Source organism: Gobius niger, assembly GCF_951799975.1.
Source record: "Gobius niger genome assembly, chromosome: 17".
Lineage (NCBI taxonomy): Eukaryota > Metazoa > Chordata > Actinopteri > Gobiiformes > Gobiidae > Gobius > Gobius niger.
This window is the reverse complement of record NC_136868.1, coordinates 26,241,337-26,257,134: the sequence shown is the minus strand read 5'-3', so window position 1 is coordinate 26,257,134 and position 15,798 is coordinate 26,241,337. Positions and strand designations below refer to the sequence as shown.

Below are 15,798 nucleotides of genomic sequence, written 5' to 3'. Positions count from 1 at the left end.
GGTAGGATTTTAACATTTCTGTGCTCTGTATTGTCCCTTTAATGTATTTGTTGTCTCAACATCTGTGAAAATATGATGCTGGTGTTTTACAAAACCTTTCTCCTGCATTATAGATTCATTCTGTTTCTGAAAGTTCGTTATCCAACAGTTCTGAATGACAGCTAATCTTGCTTTACTTTGACATTTCCTCTTTCTCCCGTGTTGCGCCTTTATTGTGAAGTGAGCAGGGAGTGCTGACTCGGTGCGTGTTGGGCAGCCTGACAGGCACTGTATGGTCCCGCTCTGCGGTTACTGCTCGCTGTCATCATGCAGGTGGACTCTGCGCATTGTAGGACCAGCTCCTAGGAGCCCTTCACTCCGGGCGGACGGGACGAGCCCGCTGAAGAGCAGGGACATCATTCTGAAAATCAGTTAGAGTTTACTGCCTTGGACAAAGCGGCTATGGGCAAATTGTTGGACTATTTTCACTTGATGGGCATCAGTTTGTTTTGATCCAGCGCGTAAAGGATTCGCGTCAAAATAACAATCTCGTTTTTACGTCATGTATCTTCCCTTCTTACGTCGGCTGGGACATGTGTCCGCGCGCTGATGCTGTCGGGATGTTTATCTCTTTGCGCAGTCCAACTCAGCTGGAGTCGCAGAGGATGCCTTCCTCCCGCACGAGCCTATAGGAAGTGAGTCCAACATCAACAACATTCATCAGGACGCGTAAAGAGCGTAATCTCTGCCCCCCCTTTTTCTGGTGTGTGTTTTACGCGCTCGATTTTCCTTAACTATGGAGGAGAACAGCACCATCACCACCACCACCACCAACAGTGAGAACGTCCCGGACCTCAAAGACATCGAGGTGAAAATCGGACGGAAGACCCCCGAGGGACTGCTCAGGTGGATGCGGGAAGAGGCCACGTCTCACCGGGGAGACGCCAACAATAAGATGAGCGCTGCGCACGACACGGGCAAGGATACGGGCACGAGGAGTTTGGATGAGAAGATACGGAAGCTCAGGATGGAGATGGTAAGAGTAGAGCACGTTTGGGTCTGCTGGAGTGAATGGGCTGTGCCTGCTACTTTGCTCTAGACAGCGACTTTGACTTAATAATTCATGCTTTCACCCCCTTTAAGCTCTTCCTTGTGAGATTTAACCCTTACAATGTGAAATTTATAATGTTTTGTGACCGGCTCTAGAGATGTACTTCTTAAAACACAGGTTGAAAAAAGGTTTATATTTTAATTCATATTAATCTGTCACAATTTTCAACTTCATGTGGCAATTTTCTAGCCTCGAGGTCCTCAATGTCTCTCAGGTCAAGGCTCCCAAATTGAGATGGACTGGGGACTTTCATTTGGTGTATCACAATAGCATTTCTGATCATGAACACGAATCACATGAATCACCATCTGCAGTCAATAAAGAGTGGCATGAGTGTGAATCCATTGTTGTTCTTGTTCTAACCGGACAACCTGGGGAGATTGAAGATTTGGAACCAGTCCTAGATACAGTCCTTCTCTGAGGTCACAAGTTTGGGTGTCCTTCCCGACACCTCCTTTACAATTTCTACTTCTTTGACTAGATTTCATGTTGTGCGATTCTGTCCCGTAAAGCTTGTACATTTCATAATGAATGGGCAAGTGAAACAAAGCATCAACAAATATGGCGAATAAACTCAATGGTTTCATGGCAACGACCACAGCGAGGTCGACTGACAGATGACGCAGGGGTTCATGGTTACAGTGGTGAGCGTGGAGTTGTTATTTGGAGCCGGCGGGATAGAAATATGACTGCGGGGAGAGCGAGAGAGTGAGAGGTGTGCAGCATGACGTCTGACAGCATCAATGGGCAGCGACTGACTGACACAAAGATGAATGGTTTGTCCCAGGGCAGCTCCCATAGACACACACTTCCTGTTTGGAAAGACTTAATGCGCAGTCTCCCCTCGCCACTAACAGCACATTTGGAAATAACTGTAATCATCCCAACAGCTGGTCGTATTGTTGCCATATCCTATGCAGCCTCAGAAGAGCATTAAGCTGTGGACGCTTATCCATGCGCTTTATGGTGTCTGGTAATGTCGTTAGCAAAGCCGACTCTCCGCTGAGAAGGGGAATGTTGAAATTAATCGGCCATGTTTGTGTACATTTCCCGTGTCATAACTCGCGGGCTGGTGGAGCACAGGATCGATGGATATCTTTGCGATCTTGTTTTTGGTATAAATAGACACAACGCAAAGCTTTGGCACAAAAATATATGGAAGTCATTCAAATTGTATTGTCAAGAAGACTCAAACCTGCTAAGCTGCGCAGGGACAGTTTGGCCACGGACACAAATGGAACATGTTTGGTGAAGATGTCCGGGCTCTAAAACTCAAGAGAGACTTCACAGGTTACTTTGTGTGACGTGTGTCAGAGCGTGGGCTGGCGTCAACAAAAATTCACTGTGGGTGTGTTTTTGATGAGAATGTGGGCCCGATCTTCCGTCTGGTGCAAGGACAGCCTTGGTCATTTCGTGCAGCTGTGATCTTGCGCACACACAGCCTTTCGCTAGTGCTTTTGCTGGTAGCCTGAGGGCGTTGCTAAAGGTCAGCACACACTACACGACTTTTCTAGTCGTAAACGATTTTATATAGAATGCGGGGTCCACACTACACGACTGGATTCAATGCGATTTTCGAACGTCTGGGGGTTCACACATAACGACTGAGAATCGTAAGAGCGAACACACTACACGATTCTGACACACAGCGTCTGTCGTCTCTACGGCTTCCAAAACTGGCCCCAAATCCGCAAAGATAGGTCTGTGTTTGTGAGCGTGGGAAAACGTGTGCGGGTCCCGATTGGTTAACGGTGTCAACAAACCGCAGAGCTAGGCTACTGCTACTACGAAGCCTTCAACTGGGCTATAGTTCTGTCAAATGGAGATAAAAGTTGGCGAGAGGAAGAAGCGGGACGCATTTCAGTGGATTTAATAAGAAAAGGAGACAGTCGTCAACGTCAGGATGGAGGAGACAGCGAAGGAGATGGAGGAGAAAGCGGGGAGGCTAGCCGCCGTTAGCGGCGAGGTGAAGCTGAACAGTTCGTCTCCAAGCTCAGTAAGTGCCGCTAAACTCTGTTCGTGGTTGAAATGTAGCTGGAAAAGGTGGTTGTCGTGAACTTTTGGTGATATAAAGTTGTGCTGTTTCGTGTGTGGGGCTGTGGCCATGAAATGAGTTGTTTGTGCCGCTGGTTTAAAAGAGAAGTGAAAAAAGGAGGTGCGGCGGTGTTTTTCTGTCTTTATATCACTCTGTCATTCACATTTGGGACGGTAAAATCACCCACGTTTCTCCCGTGCGTCCAAAATCAGGCTTAAAAACCAAACATGTTTGATTTCCTATGACTGGAGTCTAGTCGCGTCTTTCTACCGCCTATACTACACGATTCGAACGTCAGTCCAGTCGTGACCCCCCCACACTACACGACCCGACTCTGTGTGACCGCCTTTGACTAGACGCGATTCGATTAGACGCGGCACGACTGAGAATTAGAGCGAAATCGGGCATAAAAGTCGTGTAGTGTGTGCTGACCTTTAGGGAAAAAAGTGGGTGGAGGCGTGTGCTACAAGCAGCGCTAACTCCAACGAGCGCTTGCTGTATTCCCTTCGCTCGATCTCCTCTAGGGCGTTCCATCCGAACCGTGCCCAAGCGAGGAAAGGCTCTTTAGCGCGATTTGTTTGTCCAGTGTGAACACAATCAAACCGTGCTCAGGGCTCGCCGGGAGGAGGCGGGCCAGAGCATCAGTGGCGATCGTCGCAATAAGCCTCGTCTTTCCTTTTTGCATTGCTGCTCCTCGTGCACAGCTCAGTCCAAAATCCAAGATCGGAGCGCATTTCACAAACAGCCAAAGGTTAAGTGACCGCTTCTGTTCAATTAGATCCTTTTTATTTGTTAAATTTGTGCATTCGAGTGGTGTCAACGTGCCCGCTGGTTCAGCCTGAAGCGGGGTCTCAGCGAGGGCTACTGCCTCTCTTTCCCCGCCCGCATCACGCTCATCTCGAATCTGACTTTGCAGCGAGCACCCCCGCCCCACTCCCCCAACCCACGACGGTGATGCTTCAGCTACTGTCCACCCCTTGTCCTGCCCACTTACTCTATTATAGTCTAGGTTTAGAAGCATAAGATCTGGCCCTATGATTTAGAGATGTTAAAAGCTCCATAAGTTATTGATTGTAGATTTCTGCATCGCAACAAGCAAAGATGATGTCTATTATTTCTCATTTGAATGCCAAAAAAATCGCTCACACACTCAGTAAGAAGGTACCAGTATGAAAACACAAATTACTTTCGGTGTAAATCCACATTGCTATTGCGTGCATACTTTACACTGTGCCTGACGTATCTAACTCTGTGCAGCAGGTGCGATGGTTTGAGTGCAGCCTGTAACTTGAATCATCGAAAGTGGTCCTACACAAGTAACCCAATCTCTCCGAAAACACCGGCAGCTGTCGGCATAGCAACCGCTTCGCCGGGGTTGCTAGGATGTGAGCCCGGCAGCGAATCCCCGTCAACCGCCACTGATGAATAAGCTCTCAGTCCATCCATTTAATCAATGCATGCCAAAACGACCTACACACTTGCGTAGGGCTTCACATTAAAAACATAGCTAGTGAAATCTCAAGAGAATGGCGGCACAATTTTCGACAAATTGGTGTTGGTTCTCCTACGATTATCAAATCCGAAGGCAGAGTGAGTGCCACACTTCAGCTGTAACTGTATATGTCTTTTTTAAACCACTAAAGGAGGGTGTCCCACATTACTTTCAACACCAACAATCATTGTACTGTCATCCATGAATCTCGCCGCTCCAGGGAGGACTTGAGTTAACTGCATCACCGGAGCAGATAGCGGTGGCCAGCTTCCTCCTTTTTGCCCGGATGTGCACTTTGAGAGTGTCTGAGTGGAGAAGGTTCATTCATGTGTTAGAGAAGGGCTGCACTTAGTTCCAAACGGAAAAAAACCTGCTTAGTAAGATCTGCAAAGACAAAGTGCATGCTGGGAGAACTATAGGCAGCATGTACTGAATCAAGTGGGGATGAGTTTTCTCGCTTTGACTCATTGTAGCGCAACACTTTGGGGTATTTCCTTTCATTCAGAAAAAAGACTGGCAATCTCATTCTTGTGCAGTTGTAGTAGATGTGCAGGCAGCCGTACGAAATGCTGATCTGCTTCTAGTTCAGTATATTTAGAAGACTTATGCACATTTGGCTGAGTCGCTTTATGAAGTGACTTTATTGCCAGTTTTCAGAGGTCATGACTTCGTATTACACCCGCCAATCATTTAAGCGGAGATCGATGACGGTACAGGATCTAAATGAAGTAGACATAGACGTCTAAGTGCTTTCCATAAAAACACAAAGTAGAAAAGCCAGTGGAGTGAGGAGAGGATCGGGTGATGAGGGGGGGGATTGTCTGGATGTGTTTGTCAAAAGGCGGGCAGCTACATTTTGCACCAACTGAAGGCGATGTATGGAGGACTGCTTGATACCAAAATAGGGTGCGTTACACAGTCAATGCGGGAACTGATAAAAGCATGTACGGCCTTTTCGAGGTCACTACGAGATGAAAAGGGTTTAGCTAAAAGACGGGTAGCTGAAAAAAGCAAAATGACAAGGAAGTTGAAACTATGAATGCATCATAAAGAACTTCTGACTTGTCACTGCAATAGAATCGAATTGCCCCATTTTTTATATATATATATATATATATATATATATATATATATTACAAAGTTCTCTCATTAAAAACAGTCTGGGGTTTTGAACCCACTCGCGCAGCTTTGAGTAATCTTTGACTTTTCACCACTGGTTGTTCTAAGCATCGCATTCCCAATAGCCCGTATCCAAAAAATGCTTTCCTCACCCTTTCATTTCATCCCTCTTCATTGAAACGGAGCGGAGGTGGGAGTGGCTTAGGGGAAGACCATGTGAAAACCAGGAAGTGAATATTTTGTTTCAGATCAATATTGCATTTTCTAACCAAATCTCTTATTACGAGATATCTGCAAAAAAGCCCCTCATTACATCACAAAATGGCCTCAGTTTATCGGCTATCAGCTGTTCTCCGATGTTGAGTGCCCATCTCAAATCCAAAGCCTCTTAATCTGCAGTCGATGCACCTGATTTCCTCTCCAAAACAACCGACATGGGCTGTTCACAGACTCACACGAGCCGTTGACATCTTGGATTCGGGGAAACTCCTAAACCACCGGATGATTGGCGTTCCTCCAAGCTGCAGTCTCCTTTTATTAGAGGCTTTTACACAGACTGAGGTCTGTATATCATATGAGCTGACAGACGGGGAATCGCTGTGGACATGTCACTCCATGTACTCCCTGTACTCTCTGCACTTCTGTCACGAGTGCCACCCAAGAGCCTGTGAATGTCACTGGAGAGGGTCAGCGTCGAAAGGCCTGCAGGATATAAAAATGTAGCTCATATAAATTTTCTTCCCCCTCTGCCTCTGCGAGCATGCTTTTATCTCTACGGAATCTAGTGCAGCGGATGACGACTAGTGGCTAGGCTTACGGTTTGTTTTTGATGGCAATAATTCAGTCAATGACTTTCATGGTTGCAGTAAACTGTTTTAGCAAATGCACTGTAGCTAGCGAACATTTGTTTTAAGTGTCAATGAAAAAAAAAGAGTTAAACACATTGATTCCAGGTTAAGTCATAGACCTGTCGTCCTAAAACATGTTGAGAGCATGTTTTTCTAAACGGCCTATTGTGGATGATTGTGCAGTAGTGGATTGTCCTCTTTGTTTTACGGATTTACCTGTTTATTTTCTGTATACTGCACTAACACAGGGCTAAAGCGGCTGTAATTATGGTGGACCACCTGGCTAGGATGTTTAACACATGCTTACCAGTTAGTAGTCGGGCTGGGACGATACACTTTTGTCACGATCCGATACGTATCACGAGACTCAGGGCTGATCCGATACATATTGTGATACAGTCAGTAATTAATATTGTGTTAAAGAGGGGATATTATGCTTTTTTCAGTCACACAGCACCAGTCTATATCACACTACAATGATGATCAAACCTTCTGTTGGTCTATAAATGCAGTAAATTAGAATAACTACCTTGTATAAAATGTCTCTCTCAAAATGGCTGTAGTGAATGTCTTGAAATAGGCCTCTGTCTCTTTAAGAACCTCTGAGCCTTTCGGACACGCCCCCTCCACACGCTGTCTGTGGCATCAGTGGGGAGGGGGTTCTGCTGAGGAGCAGTGGTTGGTTACTCGGCTGGTGACGAAAGCTCGGAGGCGTCTCCAGGAGGTGGGGGCGTTCCTAGGAGGACTCAGGCAAACCTATCCCTAAAATGGCCGCCATCAGAGTTTTTACAGATTACTCAAAAATACGTGAATGTGCCAAGGCAACACTTCAGGCAAGTTTTTTAATGAGAGAATGACATAATAACATGATGTAAAGCTTGAAAAAGTCAATTTTGCATAATACCCCCCGTCCCCCCTTTAAAATACGATATTTTGTCCCAGCCCTACTAATATGTAGGGCTCCAGCGCAAATGTACAGTTCTCTACAGTCTCAGTGCAGAACACACTTCAATGTGAGAAATAATGTTAAATTGACTGAATTTTGTACCACAGTTCCTTATAGGAATAGGCCACCATTTTTCCATACTATGATATGTTCTTACCTGAGCTTAGACGAGTTGATACGTACCTGTCTGGTCTGTGTGCGTGCCCGTGGAGGAGCGTGGTAGCTGCCAACTTCACCCCCGTTTGCAGCGATAGGAATACATTGGGAGAGGCCAAATGCTAACAACATCTTTGGTCGTTTTGCGTGACTGAGTGCACGCACAATGATCAGACAGGTACGCATCAACTCGTCTAAGCTCAGGTAAGAACTTATCTCAGGATGGAAAAACGGTGAACTATTCCTTTAAGATTGAAAAGTGCAGTAACACAAAATGCAACAAAGTGCTGTGTAACTGTTACTGGAAAACAATGGTGTGCAGGATAAAAGTGCTTCCAAAGACAAGTATTGAAAGTGTTATTGATACTTTGTATTGCAGAACAAAGTATTGCATTACAAAATGGGTACAAGCCTACTCATTTGTTTCTTTCTTACCAATACAATTCAAATTTAAATATGAGAAATTATGTTAAAACTAACCACAGTTGCTTAAGTCATCCTCGAAATGACTTAGACCCAAGCTCTTTTTCAGTTTACTATAGGTAATTATGCTTGGAGGCTGACCATACTTTGTTTCCTCCTACTTGACACAGTAACTTTTAGTGAAGAACATAAATAGGCTACATTAATTTCCCAAGATGAGGAATAGCTATGCAAAGATGTCCAAAAGTATTCGCCTTCATAAAAAAGAAAACCATCTTCAAAGTGTCAGAACATAACGTGGTGCGGGCACAGATGGACTCTATGAGGACGACCTTCTGCTGACAGACCCTCCTGTTTTCACACCGACTTGTACACAGGGGACGTTAGTGTTAGCCTATGGAAATGGAGTCACCGGCACCTGTCTCTGCGTACGAGCGTGCACGTGAGTGAGTGTGTGTGTGTGTGTCTGCTGGCAGTGATTCAGCAGTCTGTTCACTTGGCCGTGTGACATTGAGAAGCTGCTCTCCACACGTCACCTACTGTCTCAGGCTTCAGAGGACAAAGTACAGGCTATACTCACTGTGCAAATACTACCGCTTCAATACAGATAATAGATCATTAGGCTTCCAGTAAAAACAGCATATCCAAAAAACGCAAGCATGACCGAACATTTTTACAAGCTTTCTGGAGGTCGCTGTGGTCCACTCGCTGCGTCCACGTCCTTGCCCGGTTTCCACTGCTATAAACATCACTGCACCGTGCACTCTAATTCCCCCTGTCATCGGCGTCTCCAAATGCGCAGCTACACATTGTTATTTGTTTATCATTGAGGCTGCGACTGAAATCCCCATTGCCTGGCTCAGTGATGCTCAATAATAAACAACCATTTTTTGACAGGTTTTGTTTGGCGCTCGGGCGCATGACACTGCAGCTGTTCCGATCAGCGTTCCAGAGTCTCGTGGCTCCTTCGGCCCGAGCAGTGAGCATGAAATCTGCCTCAGCAAAGGGGAAAGAAGATTGATGATGTTTCGGAGCAAAAAGGCAGTTAAGAAATGGCTAATTCATCCGAGGACTGGACGCTGGCCTTACACCACTGAAATGGAAATGCAGATGACCGCAGTTTGACTTTTGGTTATTCCAGCAATTACTCTGTACTGAAGAAGTTAGAGAGAGAGATTTGCCATGTGAAAATATACACTTTTCCCTTCAAACTAATACTATTGAAAGTTGGTCAAAAATATATTTAAGTAGCTATAGGTTGCTCTGGGGTAAAATGTTGCCTCCGTGACAAAGCCTGCTGTGATAATGACACAAATCTGGAAACGTTGGAGCTAATGAGAAAGCATCAAACCAGCAGAGCTCCATTGTAAATGCCTAATAAAACTAAATTAGCATTCAAGATGTTTTATACCATTGCCAAATATTGGTTTTATAAGGGCAGGTCATCTATTTCAGTATCGCACTAAATAGAGTGCACTAGTAAACAATATGGCGGCACACCAAGCACTTTGCTATAAGATTATTCACGTACAGTAAATCACAAGAATTGAACATGTTGAGTTAAAGCAGGGGTGTCCAAACTTTTTTTCATGGGGGGCCGCATATTGAAGTGTACACGGGGTGAAGGGTCGTAGATCAGTAGTTAGTGCCGCAAAACCTTCGACTAGCAAAGGTTTAAATTGTGCCCCATACCTCTATTTAAAGCAGTACTAAGTAACTCTTCCCCCTAGAGGCCATAAGCGCAACTGCAGGTGTCGTAGCAAGTTACGATTTTTTAACTTATTAATTGTCTTGGAGAGTAAATACTACGCTGACAGGAAAGGCGAAGGGACAGAGGGATATTGTGCATCCAATTATACAATGGAAATATTTCTTTTCACTCAAACCTGGCTGTAAATACTGTTTAAAGTGACGTTAGCCTGCAGTTAGCTTTGCCCGTTAGCATGTTAGCTTCTTCTTCGTGATTCCATTAGTGTGTATTGCTTTCTCCGGACCGGTGGCAGTCAAGTTGCAAACATGGTTTTCTGGCCAGAGACACCAGGAGGAGATGAAAGACCCTCCAATCATCCCATAAACACTTGTATTACAGGGACTACGAAAAGGATTTATTAAGGTAAACACGTTACTTAGTGCTGCTTTAAGCTTAAAACTTTCATGCCAGCTCTGTCTCACAATAAAATGTTAGTTGTTAGGTTAGAATTGTGTAGAATTATCACATTTTGAATAAAAAGGTACCGATGTGTACCGATACAGCAAGAGGCCGAGGGCCACCATAAATTGGTCTGAGGGCCGCATTTGGCCCCCGGGCCGCACTTTGGACACCCCTGAGTTAAAGGGTCTGTTGTTCTTTTATCTCACATTGTAGTAAAATCCATTTTGCGCCCTTGCGGTTAATTGTAGTTTCTCCTGCTGATATGGAAAAGATTAGATCAGTGTTGTAATAGAAAGTACTTTCTCTTTTTTACAGTTTGAACAGATATTATGGCTGTGCTAATTTCCAGATTTCTCAAACGGGATGATAAGAATGTGTCAGAAAAGTTCAAATGTAATGTAAATGTAAGTTTGCACAACACACTTTTAAATGAATAATGTATATGATTGGCTATTCATTTACAGGGCCTTTAAAATCTTCCTTTGCTGCAGAGCTTATAAAACTCTGGGAATTTTCCTGCTTTAGTATTTTTTACACTGTACTATAGCAATAGTATCAATAGTATGAATGATCAGGCGTCCCTATAGTGAGCAGCCCTTGCGTAGCCCTCTCTCGCTCGGGCACACATGGCACACAGCGCAGTGAGCGTATTAGCGCCTGGTGCCAGCTCAGCGCTAACGGGACGCTGAGCCCACAGTGTGCCAAACCCAAAACCTCAGCCCTGCGCCCTGCCCAATCCGACTGTCCCGGGACGATTTACTGCCACATGTGCTCAGCGCAGCAAACTACAACAGCTCTGCCTGGGAAAGAGAGTAGCAGTGTGTTTTGAAAGTGGTCATTCATGTCGAGATCACGTTTCTTGCTCCATTCAGTTACTATGCGGCTGGTTGAAATAGGAAGGGCATGTGGCCTATATTCGGTTTCCATCCCCGTGATTTTTGACGTTTACAGTATTCTGCTAGTATTTGAAAGTGTGGACGGAGACTTGGTGAAACAGTCAATATATTGATTGGAATATTGAAGCGACCTAGAGGTCAGCGAGACTTCATAAAAGCAGAAATGCACAAAGGTCAAAGTGCAATTGCTTCTGGAGGTTAATGGTCCCTGCACTGTCATTATGTGAAAATGCAGGATGTGCACATTTTGTTGAGTAAAATGTATAAATAAATATAAACTCTTATGAGAAAAACTGGCGTAAGATGATTAAAAACAGGAAAACGTGTATCCTGAGCATTAAGGGCCTCACCAGTCGGAGCACACTGTATTATTGAGGTCATCCTTCACCTCCCAGACCAGACCCATGACCACAGAGCTCTGCTAATGTCTTTAGAGGAGACATATTCCCGACCACAGCCGTTTGTTAGCCCTCATTCACTGTCCACTTTGTGTTTCATAAGCCTCCGCCAGTCATTCACACACATAAACCAATGTTATTTCACTTATTCAACAAATAAACATTAAACCTGTTAGCCATTCGTTAGATAACTTATTGGAATAGCAGCATGTTTTGGTTTCTAATATCACAATCCTCTCTGCGACTGTGGCTTTTGGACATATGTGCGTCTGTTTTTATGAAGCCTGAAGTTGTTTTCTTGTTCTATTTTTGGTCCTGTTTTCTACATTGGCAGCTTCTCATCTTCCAGCTTTGGTAATTGTGAAGGTTTAACAGCAGAGTAATAGTGTTTGTTCTTGAAACTCTGCAGAGCCGTGTGGTGTATCTCGCATACCTTTCCTTTTACATATTATTACATGCTTTTAGTTACACAATACAGAATTTTCTTAAGTGACTAGTTGGGTTGGTTCAGCTAATACTGGTTTGAGTCATTATTACAGCAACATATTACCACTGTACATTTTTTGAGGATGACATAACTCTGCTGGCAAAGACTGGATTACTTAGAGATTCAAAATTGTGTGCTGCTCACAACTTAAAGAAGAACTAAGTAACTTGTTAACCTTAATACATCCTTTTTGTTGTCCCTCTGCGTGTAATACAAGTGTTAATGGGATGATTGGGGGGTCTTTCATCTCCCCCGGTGTCTCTGTCCAGAAAACCACCCTTGCAGCTTTCCCTGCCTCCGGGTCAGAGGTGCAATACACACTAATAGAATCACGAAGAAGAAGCTAACAGGCAAACAGGCAAAGCTAACTGGCTAACTAGCACCACTTTAGCAGTGTTTACAGCCAAGTTTGAGTGAAAAAAATGATCTCCATTGTGTGATTGGATGTACAATATCCCTCTGTCCCTTTATCTTTCGTCAGCGTAGTATTTACTCTCACAGACAATGAGTAAAAAAAAAACGCTACATGCTACGACACCTGCAGTGGCGCTTATGGCCTCACGGGGAATGCGTTACTTAGTTCTGCTTAAAGATCTTGTAATCCCTAATTCATGCTTTCAGCTGTCCAGGAGTTCACCATTGTAAAGGTTTTCATAGTTTCATAGTCAACATGTTAAACTATGGAATAACTTTGGTTTCAAACATGGGTCGTTGGGTCACTTAAAGGGACTATACAGAGTTTAAAAATGTTAAAATTAAGTATTTTCCTCCCCCTACATGTTCCAGCCATGTCCTAATGTGTAGCATTAGCCCAGACCTGTGCATCACAACTGCCTCTAAAATCCTGCACTGTCACTCAAAAGGTTGTTATTTCGGGTCCGAAGTCCGAAGTCATGCACAAGCTTATTATAGAGATTGCAGTTACGCGTAAGACCTGAGGTGGCAGTAGTGAGTATTAAATGGCCAACTTGAATCTAGCCCCTTTAAATCTCATGTGCATTAGCACAGTCCTGCTTCACTTATGGTTTGTATATCAGAATCAGAATTGGTCTTATTGCCATTGTCAGTGAGCAGGTTCACAAACTAGACATTTTCTTCTGAGCAATTGTGCAACATGTAACATAAAACTTAGATGACTTTGCTCGTTCTCCCTAAAATGAAAGATGACTGTGATGACATTGAATTGCGTACGTCCAGACTCTTTCAAAAGTCTCACAAAGATTAATGTGGATACAATATGGTTTGTTAAATTGGAAGAACAGAATAAGAGATACTTTGCCTTTTATCCACGTTGTATATTTAGTTCTTGTGTCTCTTGTGTGCTTGCAGGCCTGCTTGCGCTCAGTGGACGTGAAGATCCTGCAGCAGCTGTTGGCACTGCACGAGGGCATCGAGGCGGTCAAGTGGCTGCTTGAGGAGCGCAGCACTCTGACCAGCCGCTGCAGCAGCCTGACCAGCAGCCAGTACAGCCTGGGGGAGGGGCCCGACACCTCCTGGAGAGGCTCCTGGAGCAGCCTACAAGATCCAAACGACAAACTGGACAACATCTCCATCGGAAGCTACCTGGACACTTTGGCTGACGACATGGACGAGTACTGCCCATCCAGCTCGGACCAGTCTGTTATATGTTCGTCAACACCCCAGGTTTCCGAGGCGACAGTCAGTGGCAGGACAGCGACGAAAAGTGGCGCCAAAATTGCCGAGAATAGTTCTGCGTCAAATGGTGTCACTCCTGGAACCGTGCCGGCAAAACCAACCGCTGCCATCAAACCTACGCAAGCTAGAATGGACAGCCCCAAGCGCGCGAACCTGTCTCCCGTTTGGCCCAAAAAGACCCCAGACTCCTCGATTAAAAGCAGCCCCGTCAAACATCAAGCCAACAAGGCCAACGGGGTAGCCACGGCGGACAAGAACGCCACCCCCGCTGGTGCCCAAATGGGAAGCCCCCGGCACATCGGCAGCGGCGGCAGTAGCAACCCCAGTCCCAAACACAAACCGTACACCAACGGGAAGATAGAAACGGACACGTCGTGCAAAACGAACGGCAAAGTGCACCTGGAGTACGACGCACACTGGCGCTGGGTGCAGTCCCAAGAGGACGTGACCTTTTTGTGAGGGGCTCAATGACAGACAGGACTAAAGCCACCAAGGCGCTCCTTCCAAACAACTCCAAAAACTGCTGTTCAGAAACGGACAATGACATGCCTTTTTGTGTTGTTCCCGGCACTAACTTTGTCAAACACGATGTCAGTATTATTAAACAGATCCTATATTATACGTTATTTTTAATTGAGTTTTTGAAACATTTGCCTTGGCATTTCATGTTTTGTAGTTTATGTGTATGGAAGTAGCGGTGAAATCCTAGGGTCAAGTTGTCAGAAGCGTGTCCAGATTTTTTACTGGGGTGGCCGATGGGTGGGCACTTAGTTATGCAATGGTTACACCAGGGCCAACCAGGGGCGGACTGGGACTGAAAAACAGCCCTGGACTCTGACCAGCCTGGCCCAAATTAGCGTAATTGTGACACTTCCACGAATACATATTTGAACCTCTCACCACCCGCCTAAACCAAATGCATTCTGTCCTCTTTTGGCTGTGTAACACCTCATTTGAAGGCTAAGACCCACAAAACTGACCTTTTTCCTCGCGTTGTTGCTGTGTTGTGTCACCTTTTGTATGTTTTTTTTTTTTTTGTCACATTTTTGTTTAATTTTGTCACAATTTTGTTGAATTTTTGTCACATTTTTGGTGCTTTTTTCCCAAGAAGCTTTTTGAACTGAAGAAAATGGGATCCGTTCAGGTGGGAGTCTCTTACCCCCCGCCTTAACATTAACGAGTGCATTTTCCCCAGTTCGGCTTTTTATTATTATTTTTTTGATCGGTATCATCAGCAAAAAGAGCGGGAAAGGTGGTCGTAGAAACAGAAGCAAAATCATTAATATAAATAATAATGGTCCCAAAATTGAACCTTGTGGTACACCATACTCCACGGAATTCCTTTTAGATTCATGTTTTTTTATACTGGGCTTTACCCAAATCTAAAAGCTTCTCGACTGGAGATCAACAATGTAACGCCTCATTTGAAAGACCTACAAAAGTGACGTCGCCACATATTTTTGTTGTTTTTTTAAATTATTTTTTCTATCATTTTTTGTCCGTGTTTTTCTCATCTTTTCATCCTCTTTTTCCCGCTATTTTGATGCTTTTCTTTTTAGCTTTTAGATTTGGGTAAAGCTCGGTTGAGGCGGGACCGGTGGCCCTGGAGCCAGTGGCCCTTCTGTGCTCTTCCAGAATGGACATGTGGCCAGTCCGCCCCTGGGGCCAACCCATGTGTTTAAGGAAATTTCAATGACAATTTAACTAAAACATTTCTGGTAAACTTAAATCATAGATATATTTTAAAAGTCTCGATCGGGTACGCAAAACAGCCGTCCATGAATTTCAACTGCTTGTGTCCAACGGTGCCAATTCTTTTTTCTTTTCTTGTGCCTCTGAAGTGCAGGGAACGGGTGGAACTGCGGCCCTTAGCATGTGCTCTTCTTCTAGCGTGGGGCGTGAGTGGGTGTAAGCCAAACCTTCAAAACATGAATTATTTTTTAGCAACTCATTGTGAATGCAAAAAAAAAAATGAGTCCACGTAATGAAAGCATAACATTCGGTACAAGCGGGACACAAATCAAATTCGGCGACAAGCCAAAGGGGACGGTACCTTTTCCAGCTCTCGGAGAAATCATAGGTTTGTGCTTTCCCTTTATT

At 44.7% G+C, this 15,798-nt stretch overlaps 1 protein-coding gene across 1 annotated transcript; it reads left to right on the top strand.

Annotated features, from left to right (window-relative positions):
• Positions 1-533: 533 nt before the first annotated feature.
• lurap1 (leucine rich adaptor protein 1) lies at positions 534-14,491 on the top strand. The gene is made up of 2 exons (XM_079574829.1): positions 534-1,015; positions 13,372-14,491. The coding sequence occupies exons 1-2, from the start codon at positions 776-778 to the stop codon at positions 14,155-14,157; spliced, it is 1,026 nt and encodes a 341-aa protein (XP_079430955.1). The 5' UTR covers positions 534-775; the 3' UTR covers positions 14,158-14,491.
• Positions 14,492-15,798: the final 1,307 nt, after the last annotated feature.

Coding starts and splice junctions, on each gene's coding strand:
- lurap1 (XM_079574829.1), top strand. CDS start 776: ATGGAGGAGAACAGCACCATCACCACCACCACCACCAACAGTGAGAAC. Junction 1,016..13,371: donor GGAAGCTCAGGATGGAGATG/GTAAGAGTAGAG, acceptor GTGTGCTTGCAG/GCCTGCTTGCGCTCAGTGGA.